This window comes from Pan troglodytes, chromosome 11 (assembly GCF_028858775.2).
Source record: "Pan troglodytes isolate AG18354 chromosome 11, NHGRI_mPanTro3-v2.0_pri, whole genome shotgun sequence".
Taxonomy (NCBI): domain Eukaryota; kingdom Metazoa; phylum Chordata; class Mammalia; order Primates; family Hominidae; genus Pan; species Pan troglodytes.
The window spans coordinates 38,282,392-38,300,586 of NC_072409.2; the positions used below are offsets into that span (position 1 = coordinate 38,282,392).

The following is an 18,195-nucleotide window of genomic DNA, read 5'->3' on the forward strand; positions in this document are numbered from 1 at the left end:
ACAGCATGGTACTTGTACCAAAACAGATATATAGACCAATGGAACAGAACAGAGGCCTCAGAAATAATGCCACACATCTACAACCATCTGATCTATGACAAAGCTGACAAAAACAAGCAATGGGGAAAGGATTCCCTATTTCCTAAATGTTTGGAAAACTGGCTGGCCATATGCAGAAAGCTGAAACTGGACCCCTTCCTTACATCTTATACAAAAAATTAACTCAAGATGGATTAAAGACTTAAACGTAAGACCTAAAATCATAAAAATGCTAGAAGAAAACCTAGGTGATACCATTCAGGACATAGGCATGGGCAAAGACTTCATGACTAAAACACCAAAAGCAATGGCAACAAAAGCCAAAATGGACAAATGGGATCTAATGAAACTAAAGAGCTTTGGCACAGCAAAAGAAACTATCATCAGCGTGAACAGGCAACCTACAGAATGGGAGAAAATATTTTGCAATCTATCCATCTGACAAAGGGCTAATATCCAGAATCTACAAGGAACTTAAACAAATTTAAAAGAAAAAAAAAACTCATTAAAAAGTGGGCAAAGGATACGAACAGACACTTCTCAAAAGAAGACATTTATGTGGCCAAAAAACATATGAAAAAAAGCTCATCATCACTGGTCATTAGAGAAATGAAAATCAAAACCACAATGAGATACCACCATCTTATGCCAGTTAGAATGGCGATCATTAAAAAGTCAGGAAACAACAGATGCTGGAGAAGATGTGGAGAAATAGTAATGCTTTTACACTGTTGGTGGAGTGTAAATTAGTACAACCATTGTGGAAGACAGTGTGGTGATTCTCAAGGATCTAGGACCAGAAATACCATTTGACCCAGGAATCCTATTACTGGGTATATATCCAGAGGATTATAAATCATTCTACTATAAAGACACAAGCACACATATGTTTATTGCAGTATTATTTACAATAGCAAAGTCATGGAACCAACCCAAATGCCCATCAATGATAGACTGGATAAAGAAAATGTGGCACATATACACCATGGAATACTATGCAGCCATAAAAAGAATGAGTTCATGTTCTTTGCAGGGAGATGGATGAAGCTGGAAACCATCATTCTCCAAAAATTAACACAAGAACAGAAAACCAAACACCACATGTTCTCATAAGTGGGAGTTGAACAATGAGAACACATGGACACAGGGAGGGGAACATCACACAGTGGGGCCTGTTGGGGGGTGGGGGGCAAGGGGAGGGATAGCATTAGGAGAAATACCTAATGTAGATGACAGGTTGATGGGTGCAGCAAACCACCATGGCACATGTATACCTATGTAACAAACCTGAACGTTTTGCACCTGTATCCCAGAACTTATAGTATAATAATAAAAAAAAATCTAAGAACTATATTTCAGGATGTAAAATAATAACTTTAGAAGGAAAATTTGAGATACAAAAAAAATGCAGAGCTAAGCATTGCATATACAAAATAATACTTTTAGTATCAGAGGTTGTAAAAAACGATTAAAAATAATACTTTAAAGTCTAATTTGTGTGTTAAAAAGAAATATGACTAACTATTGGACTATCATAGCATGTAAATTAGAAGCTGGGACAGAGGGATTAGAAAACCTCAAAGAATCTACTGATAAATATTCGAAACAAATAAGGAGTTTAGCGAATTAGTTAGATATGTAATCAATGATCAAAAATATCAACTGCATTCCTATACGCCTATAACAACCAGTTAAATATATATCCTAGATATGTTCAAAAATATCAATGTAGCACTGTTTGTAAATAACAAAAAACTGGAAACAAAGTATCTGTCAATAACAGAATGAATACTGTGTGGCTTATTCATAAGATGGAATCCTATATAGCAGTAAGAATTAATATATCATGGCTACATGCAGCAACATAGATAAAATCACCAGTGGTCGGACATGTTGGCTCACGCCTGTAATCCCAGCACTTTGGGAGGCTGAGGCAGGTAGATCACGAGGTCAAGAGGTCGAGACCATCCTTGCCAACATGGTGAAACCCGGTCTCTACTAAAAATACGGAAATTAGCCAGGCACGGTGGCGCACGCCTGCAGTCCCAGCTACCTGGGACGCTGAGGCAGGAGAATTGCTTAAACCTGGGAGGTGGAGGCTGCAGTAAGCCGAGATCATGCCACTGTACTACAGTCTGGGTGACAGAGCAAGACTCTGTCTCAAAAAAAAAATAAAATAAAATAAACAGCATAAGGTTGAGCGAGAAAGAATAGGGCACTGCAAAAAAACAAAACAAAACAAAAACAAAAACATGCAATATAATTCCTTGTATATCAAATTCAAAACCTTTAAAAACTGAGCAATATATTGTTTAAGGATACAAATAAATGTGGTAATGGAAATCAGGGGAATGATAACACAAGATTGAAGACAGTTGTTGCCTCTGTGAAAGGAGAGAATAGAATGAGACTGAGAGGTACTCCACTCAGAGGACTTCAAAGGTAATGGTAATATACTTTTTCTTAAACTTGATATTGAGTATATGAGTATTTGTTGTTTCATTATTATTATTTATACTTTACATGTATTTTACTGATACTTATATCTATTCACTGTTTAATAAAAACAAGTATGAAACAAAGTAAGGAAATAAATATAAATTCAGGATTCAGGGAAGTAGTTGCTGGGGTACAGGAATGAGCACGGCATAGGGGGAATGAATGCGTTTAAAAACTGGGACATAGGAAACCTCTATGTGGTCTTAAATAGTGGTACTGAAATGTTCTACTTCTTGGGGGATGAGTCCATATGTCTGTTGTATTCTTTTGCTTAATAATTTGCTTGTATGTCAAATATACACTTTTGTATATATTAAATAATTCATAATAAAAAAAATTTCAAGGCCATTCAGGTCTAGCAGTACCATTCAACTCACCAGAATGCATCTCACTGTGTGAACAGCACTTGGATCTTTATGGTTGGCTGCCCAGTGAAGCGGGATCTTGCCTTCAACATCAGGAATCCCAATGTTAGAATCATGCTTGATGAGCAGCTTCACATGCTCAGGGTTATTGTAGTAGGCACTCCAATGCAGAGCTGTTTGCTGCAAAATCGAGAGGTTCTCGAAATAACAACAGTAACAACTAACTTTCCCCAATCTTTTATTGTGGGACAGGCACTGTTATAAGAGTTTTATACAGTAGTTGCCCTGTATCTTTGTTTGCACTTTTCATGATTTCAGGTCTCTGTGTTCAACCGAAGTCTAAAAATATTAAATAGAACATTCCAGAAATAAACAATTCATAAGTTTTAAATTGTGTGCCATTCTAAATAACATGTTGAAATAGTGCTTCATCCCACCCCATCCTACCTGGGACACAAATCCTTCCTTTGTTCAGCATATCCCCACTGTAGACATTCCCTGCCAGTTAGTCACCTAGCAGCCAACTCAGTTATCCCATTCATTGTCACAATATTAGATTCACAGTGCTTGTGTTCAAGTCATCCTTCTTTTACTTAATGGCCCCAAAGCTCAAAATTATTGATACTGGTGATTCAGATATGCCAAAGAGCAGCTATGAAGTGTTTCCTTTAAGTGAAAAGGTGAAAGCTCTCAACTTAATAAGAAAAAATTGTTTGTTGAGTTTGCTAAGCTCTACCGTAAGAACAATTCTATCTGTGAAACTGTAAAGAAGGAAGAAGAAACTCATGCTGGTTTTGCTGTTGCATACCAAACTGCAAAAATTATGGCCATAGTGCCTGATAAGTGCTTAGTTAAGACGGAAAAAGTACTAAATTTGTGGGTAGAAGATATGAACAGAAATGTGTTCCTATTGACGGGAATTGGGTTTGACACTATCCGCAGTTTCAAGTGTCCATTGGAGGTGTTGGAATATATTTCCTTTGAACAAGGGAGACTATTGTCTATTTAATTGCATGCAGTCATCTTACTATCTCTGGGAGACAAGCATGTTTTTAAATTTGCATGTGATTGATGAGGAAACAGCACACGGAACCTAAGTAATCTGCTCTGGGACACAAAGGAAGTAAGTGGCTGAACTGAGATTTTAACCCAGGCAGTCTGACTCCAGAATCTGACCTCTTAGGCATGACAGTTATTTAGTTCATCCGGTACTGATAACACTGAGAAAGAGAAAGCGGCCCAGTCATTTATAAATAATCATCAACAAAGTAAGTGATGATCTTGATAATGCACATCTGGTTATCACCAAGGACCTTAAGAACTCGATAGGATGTTTCGAATTTTAATATCTATAAAAAAATCCATGCATAGGAAATTCATGCATCTGGAACCCATTCCATGTATCAGTAGACAAATTTTAATTTAACTATAATTTTAGAGGATAAATTATTAGACCCAGTTATTGATGAAAAGATACATTTTGAAAATACAGCAGCACTTGCTTTAGTCAACCTAAATAACAGAGTCTCTCTAAAAGAAAATAATGTTTGGCTGGGCGCAGTGGCTCATGCCTGTAATCCCGGCACTTTGGGAGATCGAGGCGGGTGGATCACTTGAGGTCAGGAGTTCGAGACCAGCCTGGTCAACATGGTGAAACCCCATCTCTACTAAAAATACAAAAATTAGTTGGGCCTGGTGGCGCATGCCTGTAATCCCAGCTACTTGGGAGGCTGAAGCATGAGAATCGCTTGAACCTGGGAGGTGGAGGTTTCAGTGAGCCAAGATCACACCACTGCACGCCAGCCTGGGCGATAGAGTGAGACTCTGTCTCAAAAAAAAAAAAAAAAGAAAGAAAGAAAATAATGTTTATTTGGTATCTGGTAGTAGGGCATTGCTAATGTGTACTCAAGTAAAGGAAGACAAAAGTTTTTAAAAGAAAAATGAGCAGGATTACGTAATTGTTTTCAAATGATGATCCTTGGCTACAAAGATCGATAACAAAGATAATGCCAGTGCAAGGTTGGACAGGCAGTTGCTGGGCAAATGTCTTTGAAGAAGTAATTTTTGTGTAAGGTTATGATGGCCTTTGTGCGAGGCTGTGGTTTTTGCACAGTCTGTGATTTTTTTTTTTTATTATCAGGCTTACAAGCACAAGAATCCTCTCTTCATGGCCTTCCCTGGCTCTGTCAGGTTTTGTTGTTGTTGTTTTAAACAGAAACAACTCCATTTTGATTTTGACAATGTTCACACTTTATTTCAGATAAAAGTTGAAAATGATCATCTTGAACTTGTTGAAGTTGCTTTAAAATCTCTTCTGCTGTTCTCGTCAACATAATTCTATAAGACTGGCTTCCCTATTAGGATAATTATTAAGAAAAAATGTAAGAACTCTTTAAATATGTATTAGCCCTCGTGAGTAGCATTGTCAGCAATCCAATCTACAATTAGATAATTTAATGAGCAGGAACCAAGCTCATCTGTCACATTAAAAACTTTAGAAACTGACATACATGGTATTCCTTCAAGGTGTACCTATAGGCATTTAATATGAACACTCACTATTTAACTTATTACTTTTGCTTACTAACAACTGCAGATTTTTAAAAAGCCACAAGTATAATAGCACTTACTAATTACCTATAACCACATCTTCAATAAACAACACGTAATTCCTTTCTTTTCCTATGTTATACTTGTTCTGATTCTATTTACTGAAATGTAATACTATGCTGAACCTAACAGTAATCCTATTACCCTTTTTCCATACATACAAAAATTGAGGCACAGAGGAGTTAAGCAATTTGCTCAAGGACACAGAACAAGTTAAGTAGTGGATTCTGGGTTGAAACCCAGGAAGGCTGATACCAAAGCGTAGGCCACTAAACCACTAAGCATTTAGGACATTGCCATAGGCATTTGGCCATCATGAGTCTAACCACCTATAGTAACTATTATGACTCCCTGTCAAATATTGGGTTTTGGAGTTAAGACAGGACTGACTTTTTTTTTTTTTTTTTTTTTTTTTTGAGACAGTCTCACTCTGTCACCCAGGCTGGAGTTCAGTGGCACTATCTGGGCTCACTGAAACCTCTGCCTCCCAGTTTCAAGCGATTCTCATGCCTCAGCTTCCTGAGTAGCTGGGATTACAAGCGCATGCCAACATGCCCGGCTAATTTTTGTAGTTTTAGTAGAGATGAGGTTTCACTATGTTGGCCAGGCCAGTCTTGAACCCCTGACCTCAGCTGATCCACTTGCCTCGGCCTCCCAAAGTGCTGGGATTACAGGCATGAGCCAATGCGCACGGCCGACAGGACTAGATTTGAATTCTAGTTCTGCCACTTGCATCTTGGGCAAACTTTTAATCTTCCTGAGCTTCAGTTTTTCCATCTGTAAAAAGATGATACTACCTAACACACATGGTTGCTGAGAGGATAAAATGACAGAATTTAAGTGAAATACTTCCCTGAGATGTATGGAGATTTGGAATTGTTCTACCATGTATATATGTGGTAATTCAGGCCTTCTTCCTTGAAATTTCACATCATAAAAGGAAGCATTTGCTTTCTGGTCTTATTAGTCTTTGATTTTGAGTATCCATTACCTTGTTTTTATCCTGTGTATCCACTTCTCCTGGTGCCATAAACTTCAGCAGAAGTGCCAAACACTTAGGGCTCCTGTGCCGGGTGGTCAAGTGCAAAGGAGTCATCTCTTCCAGATCCTTTTGCATCCAGTTTGCTCTGCGTGTAAGTAAGAGTTTCATGAAACGATAATTTCCCTAAATAAAAAACAAGAGATGATAAGAAAAAAATGTACTATGGGGTCAAAATTTTTTTTAATTTTAAAATGTTTTAAGTATGTTAATTATTCTCCTAGAGTAATAACATTCAGAGAAATTAATAAGGAAAAATGCTTGTAATTCCACTATACTGAGATATCAATTGTTTTATTTTTTCATGTTTCCTTCCAAGAACTTTCTACATGAATATAATTTACATAGTGGCTGGCCAATATTTTATTGCAAATAAAAGCAACATGTTTTATTTAACCAGTCTATTATTGTTAGATATCTAGAATGTTTCTAATATTTTCTTTTGTAGAAAATGCTTCACTGTACATCTTTTTTCACATTTTTTTTCTTAATTTTTTCACAAGAATAAATTATCAGGAACCAAATTGTTGGGTCAAAGACGTTTGCACATTTTACAGTGTTTGGTGTATTTTCCAAATTGCTATCTAACAGCAGCAATGTGTAGGTGTATTAGTTTCAGCACATTTTGACCAACATAGTACCTATTATTTATACTCAAAGTGTAATAATGCGAAATAAGCAGAGATGTTAAATCCCAATTTACAGGTGAGGAAACTGAGATTCAAAGTAGTTAAATGTCTTGTTCAGGACCTCTGGTTAATAAGGTATGGATGATTAGTTTTCTTAAAGAAAGCTATTTATGGGTACAACTAAGGTAGAGGCAGCTTATTCAAAGTTTGGATCCCAGGGCCGGGCGTGGTGGCTCACATCTGCAACCCCAGCACTTTGGGAGGCTGAGGCGGGTGGATCACGAGGTCAGGAGATTGAGACCATCCTGGCCAACAGGGTGAAACCCCATCTCTACGAAAAATTAGCCGGGCGTGGTGGTGGGCGCCTGTAGTCCCAGTTACTCGGGAGGCTGAGGCAGCAGAATGGCGTGAACCTGGGAGGCGGAGCTTGCAGTGAGCCGAGATCGTGCCACTGCACTCCAGGCTGGGCGACAGAGTGAGACTCCGTCTCAAAAAAAAAAAAACAAAAAAACCAAGTTTGGATCCCAGACTCAAACGGTCACCTAAATGCCAACTCAGAAGTCATGGTAGGCCCACCCACTTGCAGGCGGTACTCTCCAAGTCAGTTAAATCCTCCAGTCTGGTAGAATCAACCCACCTCAAGAAAGAAGCAGGCCGGGTGCGGTGGCTCATGCCTGTAATCCCAGCACTTTGGGAGGCTGAGGTGGGGGGATCACGAGGTCAGGAGTTCTAGACCAGCCTGGCCAACATGGTGAAACCCCGTCTCTACTAAAAATACAAAAATTAGCCAGATGTGGTGGCAGGCGCCTGTAATCCCAGCTACTCGGGAGGCTGAGGCAGAGACTTGCTTGAACCCGGGAGGCAGAGGTTGCAGTGAGCAGAGATCGCACCACTGCACTCTAACCTGGGTGACAGAGCCGGACTCCACTTCAAAAAAAAAAGAGAAAGAAGCTTAGTTACAAGGGCCACAGCAAGAGTGTTAATGAGCCAGGCCAACCATTACATAGTAAGTCTGTGTAACATGGGAGCTTTGAACGAAATAAGACTCTAAAAATTGTTCTTCCGGGCTCTTTTCTCAGATCTATTTCCTCATTTTTACTTCCAGTTGGAGGTTTCTATGTGCTTGGTACCTCAGATATTTCAAGGTCAGTGTGACCAAACAGTATTGCCTGATCAGGTTCTCAGCCTACTTCGTGCCTATTTATCTCTCCCTATTCAGAGGATAATGGCAGGCAGGATTATTTGTCCATTTGTCATCCTTAACCTTGTTAGAAGTGGGCCCTTTTAGCATGATAATGCATTGATGTTCTCCTATGAGGGACTATCAATATTAGTAAGGAATACATTTTTTAATCAAGCAGACCACCTACTGTGAAGAATGTGCAGCTCTACAGCAAGCTTGTCCAAACCGCGGCACCCGGCTTGCACGTGGCCCAGGATGGCTTTGAATGTGGCCCAACAAAATTCTTAAACTTTCTTAAAACATTATGAGATTTTTTTGCCTGTTTTTTTTTTGTTTTGTTTTTTTTGCTCATCAGTTATTGTTAGTGCTATTTTATGTATGGCCGAAGACAATTCTTCTTCTTCCAGTGTGGCCCAGGGAAGCCAAAAGATTGGACATCCCTGCTGTAAGGCAAGGTTACTAGAGTGACAGTGAGGTGCAGAAGGACGAATGAGAACTAACTGCTTGCCCACAGGGGCAGAGATAGGATTGACTCAGTCCACCACAGGGGCAGAGATAAGAGAAGATAAGAAAGACCATGGCTAGGAAAGAGGATCTGTAGACTGTCTATATTAGATGGGAAGACTTGGAATAGGTGGAAAAGCCAACGGACTCTGCTGGATATTTCCTCTCAGAGAGGTTTCGCTTGAGGACCCTAAATAGAACTTACTTGTTATTCTTTATTCTAGTACCTATTCATTTCTTTCATAGTACTTTTCTCAGTTTGCAATTACATATATATTTGTTTGTTTCTCTTCAGTGTGAGCTCCCTCACAAACTGTAAGCTCCATGAAAGCAGAGACCATGTTTTATTGATCCCTGTGCTCAGCATAGTTCCTGGCACAGAATAGGTGCCTAATAAATATTACTTGAAGAAATGAGTAAATAAGAAGAAATGAAATATCTTCTAGAGGTTTTTGTTTTCATTTAAAAATTCTTATTTACAAGCCTGGGAGTGGTGGCTCATGCCTGTAATTCTAGCACTTTGGGTGGCCGAGACGGGCAGATCACTTGAGGTCAGGAGTTCGAGACCAGGCTGGCCAATATAGTGAAACTCTGTGTCTACTAAAAATACAAAAAAAATCAGCCGGGCGTGGCGGTGCAAGCCTGTGGTTCCAGCTACTCGGGAGGGTGAGGCATGAAAATCCTTGAACCCAGGAAGCGGAGGCTCCAGTAAGCTGAGATTGCACCACTGCACTCCAGCCTGGGTGACACAGTGAGACTCTGTCTCAAAAAAAAATTAAAAATAAATAAATAAATAAATGATAAAAATTCTTATTTACAGTTGCTATATTAGATCATAACAGTTAAGAATCTTAATTCTCAAATACCTGGTATTTGGTTATTCTTACTTTTTAATGTTTCATTTTTCTGAGCTTCATTAATAGTGTACATCATTTATCTGGACTTGTCATTTCATTTGATGTCAGTTCTTGAGAAGGAAGATGCTAAAATTTCCTCAAGAGGGCACCCTGCTCTAAATTTCTTGCCATCTTTTCTTTGGGAAAAAAAAAAAAAAAAAAAGTTTGCCCAGGAAAAACAAATCTGTATGACACTTCATACCGAAAAATAAAGTTTGACCTTTCTGAACATAACACTTCAAATATTACAGAATAATTCATCATGACCTTTAAAGATATTCAATCAGACAGTCATTTTGATTGGAAATTAGAGGAAAAGGGAAGGAGAAGAAGGAAACTAGTATATGTTGGTGGGGGTAACTACTGAGCTATAGACACAGTGCTTGGCATATTTACACTTTACATTATTCTGAGGACTCTACCCTCACAAGACACAGTGCAACTCAGTAATGATATCTACTCATTCATTCATTCAACAAATATTCATTGAGCCTTGTTATGAAGCAGGTAACAGTACAATGCTCGTACTTTGTTTTACGTATTACAAAGCTCTTTGACATAATTTCATCTTTGTTTCTCACAGAAGTATCATCAAACATTTTCACAGATTAAATAAATTATCCTCCTGTGCCTCTATTTTCTCATATATAAAACAGGGGTAATAATGGTACCTGAAGTTATTATGCATATGAAATGAGAAAAATGATATTTATAAAAGTTCTTAGAACAGTGAACAAAGCAAATGCTCAGTAGATGTTTGCTATTATTATAAATAGTTTTCCAGTGTGTAGTATTCAACAAAACATGGATGGTCAGGTAGAACCAAGAATGGCCCAAGATAAAGGGCATGCAGACAGAAAGATCTGATTGTAATATACACAGTTCAGCTAGTGATTAAGAACCAAGATTAGGAAAAGGTAAAAGTAAAAATAGTTAGAATGTTATAAATAGAGTAGTCCCCCTTTATCTCCTGGGGATACATTCCAAGATCCCCAGTGAATATCTGAAACTGCAGATAGCACCAAACCCTCTATATATACTATTTTTTTCATATACACACATATCTATGGTAAAGTTTAATTTATAAATTAGGCACAGTAAAAGATTAACAATAACTAATAATAAAATAGAACAATTATAATAATATAGTGTATGAAAAGTTATGTGAATGTGGTCTCTCTCTCTCAAAATACCTTAGTATTTTTAGATCATGGTTGACCATAGTAAATGAAATCACAGAAAGCAAAACCGTGGATAATGGGGAATTACAGTAGTGGTTTGTCTGATTTTTTTTTTTCACTGAGAAAGATGTCTATATTCTGCCTACAGATAATGATGATATAGGACCAACAAAGGCATAGATAATAGGAATTTAGCAGGTACCTTGGGGAGGAGTCAGCTATTTGATAAGGCCAGCATCTCCTATTTCAAATGACAGAGACCCATCAGATATTATCTATGAAGGCTGGACTAGAAACAATATAATTTACTTGGACCAAGGCCAACCTGTTTGTTCTCCTAAACAAGCAACTGGCTGGGCACAGTGGCTCACACCTGTAATCCTAGCACTTTGGGAGGCCGGAGTGGGAGGATCACTTCAGCCCAGGAGGTCAAAACTGCAGTAAGCCATGATTGTGCCCCTGCACCCCGGCCTGGGTATCAGAGAAGACCCTGTCTCAAAAAAAAAAAAAAAAAATTGTCCATTGTATGCAAATTCAATCTTTGGGAATGAGCAGAAGGGACAGAGAACTTTAAGTGCTAAAATCAGGAGAATATTTCTAGTATCAATGGAACAGAGGAAGATACTAGTTTGAGGCAGTAAGCTAATTTGACAACCCTCTGAAGGTTGTGTGACCCTTCGGACCCATGTTATAGGCTACTTTGCTTCCTGTAAAACCTTCTCATTACAGAAAGTCTAAATACTTCCTCGGTATTTCTTGAACTGAGGAGTTCTTATGTTTTTGAGAATATTCTTACAATGCAAATACTTTTTGGAGGATTTGGAAGTTAATCTTTTTTTTTTTTTTTGGGGGACAGTCTTGCTCTGTTGCCCAGCTAGAGTGTAGTAGCACAATCTCAGCTCACTGCAACCTCTGCCTTCAGGGTTCAAGCAATTCTCCTGCCCTAGCTTCCTGAATAGCTGAGATTACAGGTGCCTGCCACCAAGCCTGGTAAATCAGGTTTCGCCATGTTGGCCAGGCTGGTCTCAAACTCCTGACCTCAGGTGATCCGCCTGCCTCAGCCTCCCAAAGTGCTGGGATTACAGGCGTGAGCCACTGTGCCTGGCCTGGAAGTTAATCATTTAGTATAACCTGTTAGAGCTATACAGAAACTGATCCTGTTTGGAGGACGGTTTGTTTTAGGGTCTGCTTTTATAATTTTGGAGTGGGTAGGAAATAGTATAAGAGCGAAGGAGATAATAGATCAAAAGAGGATATATACTTAAGAAAACTCTGATGGTAGGTAAGCAGAAGTAAGGGAGCTGAAGTTACAGGAAGGTCTTGATTTAGTCATTTAAAAGGACATTACTCTGCTATGATCGGGTCCATCATGCTTCTGAAATGTGAAAACATTTCCCAATATCTCTGAAACAGTGAATAAATTTTTTTTCGTTTTTCATTAGGTGGTCATAATTTTCCCCTAAATCTTCCTGTAATTAACACCAAGAGCTTCTTTCATCTGTCACATAAAGATTATGACACTTAGATTTTCTCCAAATGTATGAAAAGGGTGAAAGAGAATTAAAAGTTCTCTGACCCAGAGAACAGCACTTGAAATGAATCTGGGAAACAAATTAGGTCAAAATGTGATTTTTAACTTTATATTTGTGTCTGTCCAGTTCTCTTAAGATGAACTCCTTTTTTTTAAAAAAAAGCATATAGCTATTTAATGGTAATAACAATGATATGGAGATTTTGAGAAAAATACTTTGATATTTTGCTTTGGATTTTTCATTTTTTAAGTAATAAAACCTAACAGATAAAGTTAATACTTCCTTTGTGTCCCCAATTCCATTACCTTCTCTCCCTCTTTGGAGACTACTATCCTGAATTGGGTGTTTATCATTCCAATGAATGTTTTTATGCTTCTATTTCATACAAACATATATATATATATCCATAAACGACATAGTATTGTTTTACATGTTTTCAATCTTTGTACAAATGGTCTTGCATGAATCGTGTCATTTTTTACTCAAAGCAGTATTTTTCAGATTTATTCAAGTTGCCTGGGTTCATACATTTTCACTGGAATAAGTACGCTGTCATATGAAAATAATATATTTATTCTTCTCTAGAGGGATATTTAGCATGTTTCTCATTTTTCAAGATTACCCAATATTGTAATGAATATTCTCATACATATCTCCTGGTAAGTACATAAGAATTTCTGAAACTTCTGGTTTGAGATTGCTCTCTAAAATAGCTACTCCAAGTTAACATTCATAACAGTAATGTATGAGTTCCTGTTTCTCCACATCCTCACCACACTGGGTTTTGTCAGACTTGCTAATTTTTGCCAATCTGACGGTTACAGTTTTTTGTTTTGTTTTTTAATAGAAGGGGTCTTGCTATAGCTTGCCCAGGCTGGACTCAACTCCTGGGCTCAAGTGATCCTACCACCTCAGCCTCTCAAGTAGTTGGGGCTACAGGCGTGTACCACTGTGCCTGGCCTACAGCTGTGTTTTAATGTGCATTTCCCGAATTGAGGTGGAACGTTTTTATATGTTTGTTGGATATTTGTTTCTTTTGTAAATAGCCTTCTTGTGTTGTAACTCATTTCTGAACTTGGCTATTTGTTTTTTTTTCTTACTGATCTATAGGAGTTCTTTATGTATTCTGGATACTAATTCTTGGTTGGTTTTGCAAATATCTTCTCTGTGTGGCTTATTTTTTTGCTTTATTTATGCTCTCCCACTAGGAATGAATTCGTAATCTGAATAATATTGTTTGCTTTGTTAGCATTAGATTTCTTCAAATATTTTGAAATTTCTGTCTGCAGGTTCATTTTTGCTTTTCATTTGTTTGCTTTGTTTTCGTTTTTTCTCCTTGTTGACCCATAGAGCGTCTTCCACCCAGCTCCTAGTCCATTATAACAATCTGCTCCTACACAGATCTCCTGGAGCCCTGTCTTCAGTGATATTAGGGATGTCACAATTATTAACAGTGAGCTAGTGAGTAGCTTCCTGACCTGAGGCTTGGATGGTATCCTGCTTCTGCCATTTCTCTAGATAAACAGCTTCCTATAAAGCTGTAGCCTCATAGTGAGGCAAAGAATATTCCAAAATTCTAAGAATTTTCTTGCCTTTTGCACAAATATGACCACCTTTCAATCAGTGAAAAGGAAGGAGGCATCTTCCTGAACCCTATTCTGAAATCATATTTTACAGGATTGCTGTTTGTTCCCAGTAAGTGCCTTTATGATTAACTTATAGATAATTGGCAGCTGATCCTCAAAATATTCTGGATCCTACCTTTACATTTTTTTCCCAAAATGGCTACCATATTTTCTATATCTGTCTCCCTGGGGCCTTTGCTATTTGCTTCCTCTTCAGCTGAGACAATTACTTTAACAGACTTCAACGCCCAAGACTTGACTAAAACTGCCTACAGCGGCCCTTCTCCCCACTGGAGTACTGAAGAGGCCAGATGTTTTCCCAAAACCAATACTTTGGGACCTACATGTTTTCCAATTAATCTCTTTGCATTCTTGTTCTGTGTCCCCAGTGCTTATATTTTCTGTCACTGTACTTGGAGAGAAAAACAATTGCTCACTATATATATATAAATGTTCACTATATCTTTTTTGTTCATTTACAAATTGGTATATAATTTTGGCCTAGAAAGATAACTATATTTATAATAGCACACACAAATGTAAAGTAGGTACTCTGTCATAGTTCATTTTAAATCCTAAATATATTATATACCCAAAATACATTACTTAAAATTGAAATGGAAAAATAGAAACATGATTTATTAATTATAATGATAGCTATATAATTATGTATTTATAAACTCTCAAGGCATTTACTGTATTAATTTGTAAAAAGAATTACTATCCCTAGGAAGTATATAGGTCGCAAATATCAGTAATTTCATTATATCAAACTTTTCTGTAGTGGTTGCAGACACAAATGAGTTTTGGAAATACCACAATAGTGTTGGGAGAGGCAATCTGCCCTGGGCCTTGAATGTCCCTGAATGTACTTACTGGGTATGCCAAGAATGCAAAAGCTTGACTCCACTTTACTGGGACCATTTTCCAGAGTGGGGTTTGCAGTGAGCAATCTTGAGTGACGAGGTAATGTCACCCACCAGGGCAAAGAACAAGCAGGCTTGCTTACTACTCTATTTACTAAAAGCTGGAGATTCCCAAAATCTAGCACTCTTCAGATGTCATGCAAACCCACTGTGTGCTGGGCCCACCTGAGTCCTCTATATTGCCCCCATAATCCTTGGAGGGGAGGGAAACTGATGCAAACAAATAAGTACTCCTAGCTCCTAGCTATGCCATTAGTAATGACGCTTTTCGTCTCTGATGGGAGTCTTGTGTCTTCTGCCAGCATCTGCAGCTAACTTATTACCTTGTAAATAGGGTTAATTAAATGCCAGAACTGACAAGACAGTAAAAGATGATAGGATACTGACAGAGACACAGTTTTCCTTTCTTTCTTCCTTTTATTTTTTTGAGACAGAGTCTCACTCTGTCACCCAGGCTGGAGTGCAGTGGCGCGATCTTGGCTTACTGCAACCTCTGCCTCCCGGGTTCAAGCAATTCTTGTGCCTCAGCCTCCCAAGTAGCTGGGATTATAGGTGTGTGCCCCCATGCCTGGCTAATTTTTATATTTTTGGTAGAGACGGGGTTTCACCATGTTGGCCAGGCTGGTCACAAACTCCTGACCTCAAGTGATCTACTCATCTCGGCCTCTCAAAGTTCTGGGATTACAGGCATGAGCCACTGCACCCAGCTGGAGAGACATAGTTTTCTTGAAGAGTAAGGACAAGAACCCTAGAGGCCCATTCTCAGGTATCCTCAGGTTCAAGGGTGAGAAGACCCCCTAAGATCATGCCCAGGTGGTGGGCAAGGTTAAGGGGCGAGTGACCCCAATATTCTCTCTGTTAATGAGTCTGAATGGTGAGAAATGGGATTAAAGCAAGCCACCCAAATAGTGCCTTTGTTTTTGCTCACCTTCCTCTGGGCAGGCAAAAGAAGGAATGGTACATGACCACGGGGGCAGCAAGCTGAAAGACCATGTGGTTGAGGCTGCTGGGCCAAGAAATCTCCAAAACAGAAATAAATGGAGAGAACAATGAAGATTTTGCTATTTGACATGGATCTTTAGGTGGATTGAAAACATTAGAAGTTCATTTGGTTGAGACATGAGTGAGCAGGTGCTCAAAAGTGAATGTGAATGCAAAACCTTGCCTAATAGGACAGAGTCAACTGTTCTATGTATCTGATTCCTGCTTTAGCCTGATTTATTTGACATTGAGGACAAAGCACTGGGTATACAGGTGGCCACTGTCTGAAGCAAAGCTGCTGGCTTAATGGTCCCTTAAATGCCTTGGCCTGGTTTGCTGATGCTTTGGCTAAGTTAAAACCCGATGGTGTCCAGTAGGGGGCAGTAGCTGTCCAACCTCAATGACAGCTCCAGGAGACTGAGTGGTAATGACCAGTTAGCCCAATGGGCTGAAATGAAAAGCCATCACCCTTACCTTAGGCAATACTCCCAAAGACTAGCCGTATTTTTACTGATTCTTGGTCTGCTAACAGTACTGTAGTCACCTGGTCTGCCACTTGGAAGACTACAGTTGGTAAATTAAAGATATTCCTGTTTGGGGCCACAAACTACAAACAAATTGTGGCTGCCAATCAGACACTTTGGGTCACTCACATAGATACCCACAGTAACAGTAAGGGCCTGCTCTCTGATAAGACCGACTGAAATCAAGTCGCTGAACAAGTCTGTATTGCCTGGTCACTGGGATTTGCCACTAGGATCCATCACTGCACTAGATAAGGCAATGAACCCACCACAATAGACTGGGTACAAAGTAAAAGGTATGTTTTTCATGCAGAAGATACCACTGCATACCAGACTTATGTATCTTGCCCAGTTGGCCTCCTTTTCTTGTGGTGAAGGAGTCCACATTACATGGAGGATTGCCCTTGCCCCTTCCCAGCAGGGACCTCTGTCACCTCCTCTTGGGCTCACCTCGTGCCTTTCCACCATAGACATTTTTCAGGTTATGGTGTTGCTGCTCCACCATATGGAGTTGCTGCTCCAATCTGATTAGCCTATTCAAGCTATAGCACTGAGGACCATGTTTTGGGGTTCCTAGACCTTCTATAGTCTGACCATGATATGCCTAACAATGAGCCAATAGTTAGGTACTTAATGGACAGTCCACGCTTCCTACCATCCTCAGGTATCTGGAATTGTTGAGAGCTTGGAATGGCCTTCTTGAAAATCAACTCAAAAATGTTTCTGGCTCCACCTCTCTTACCTCCTCCTGGTCCACACTCCTGTATGAAGCAGTTTGCTTACTAACTGTGGCCACCTTCAGAAAGGGTTCATTTCATCCTTGTAGCCTCCTGGGAAATAATCAGGACAAAAGGAGTGGGGGATTATATACATCTGTTTTGAAAATTTGGGATTCTGCCTGGCCCAACCCTGGTTATCTTGCTTCTTTCTTTTTCCCAAAAGCAATCTCAGGATGGTTTGTTTCATATATCCCTCGGGTGGCAGCCAGCCAAAAGGGGGCTTAGAGATTCAAGCTTAATTTGGGTTTACCCACCTGGATTCATTTTGTTCAACTGATAAGGTCCCAGATCATAAATATCCATAATGACCATCTGATTGAGTGCCCTGCTCACTGAGTCATTCTATAGTGGTCCATATAGGCCAAAATGGAAGACATAATAGGTTTCTAAATTTGTCCCATATGTACTTACCCTTCTATAAGCTACAGGCACAAGTAGGGGATGACTGGAGAAAAGGCGAAGTTATATCTACTGGAATGGGACACATTAACTATGTGGCCAAAGAAGGAAAGCAACAACTTCAGCCCCTAGGAAGGGAACACATGAGACCTCAGGAAGTACAGGGATGGGGAGGACAATTAATACTTTCTTTGTCCTCTGGATCCGCAAGTTCATCCTGGCAAAACAAATATATAGTTAGCTACCTGAATCAAACAGCAGCTGAGGCCAGCCATCTGACCTGCGTCTGTTTTATCTCTGACCATGTGCTTGCTATGAGACAGAAAAATTCACATGGGCATTGGTGGTTCTTAATTCTTTTGCTGTGCTTGATACCATCAATGACAGCTCCTGAATGTGGACCCCGTTGTATACATGGAAGCAGAGGGACTGGCACAACCTTATTTTAATCTGATGTACACAAATCCATATGCTTCTTCTGACA

The 18,195-nt window shown here is 39.2% G+C and overlaps 1 protein-coding gene across 23 annotated transcripts in view; it reads right to left on the bottom strand.

Moving 5' to 3' along the window:
• Positions 1 to 18,195, bottom strand: part of INVS (inversin) — a 201,488-nt gene that overhangs the window by 68,199 nt on the left and 115,094 nt on the right. For 15 of the 23 annotated variants that reach the window (XR_001720931.4, XM_016961338.4, XM_016961329.4 and 12 more), the window contains 2 exons: positions 6,505 to 6,678; positions 2,916 to 3,083 (listed from right to left, as the gene is read on the bottom strand). Coding sequence is in view for 22 of the 23 variants with exons in the window: in XM_016961338.4 (XP_016816827.1) it covers positions 2,916 to 3,083; positions 6,505 to 6,678 (342 nt within the window). In the remaining variant the exon portion in view is untranslated. Of the gene's footprint in view, positions 1 to 2,915; positions 3,084 to 6,504; positions 6,679 to 9,755; positions 9,902 to 15,956; positions 16,049 to 17,275; positions 17,364 to 17,723; positions 17,929 to 18,195 lie in introns of those variants that run through there. The other 8 variants (XM_063788443.1, XM_063788438.1, XM_063788442.1 and 5 more) reach the window with 5 other exon arrangements.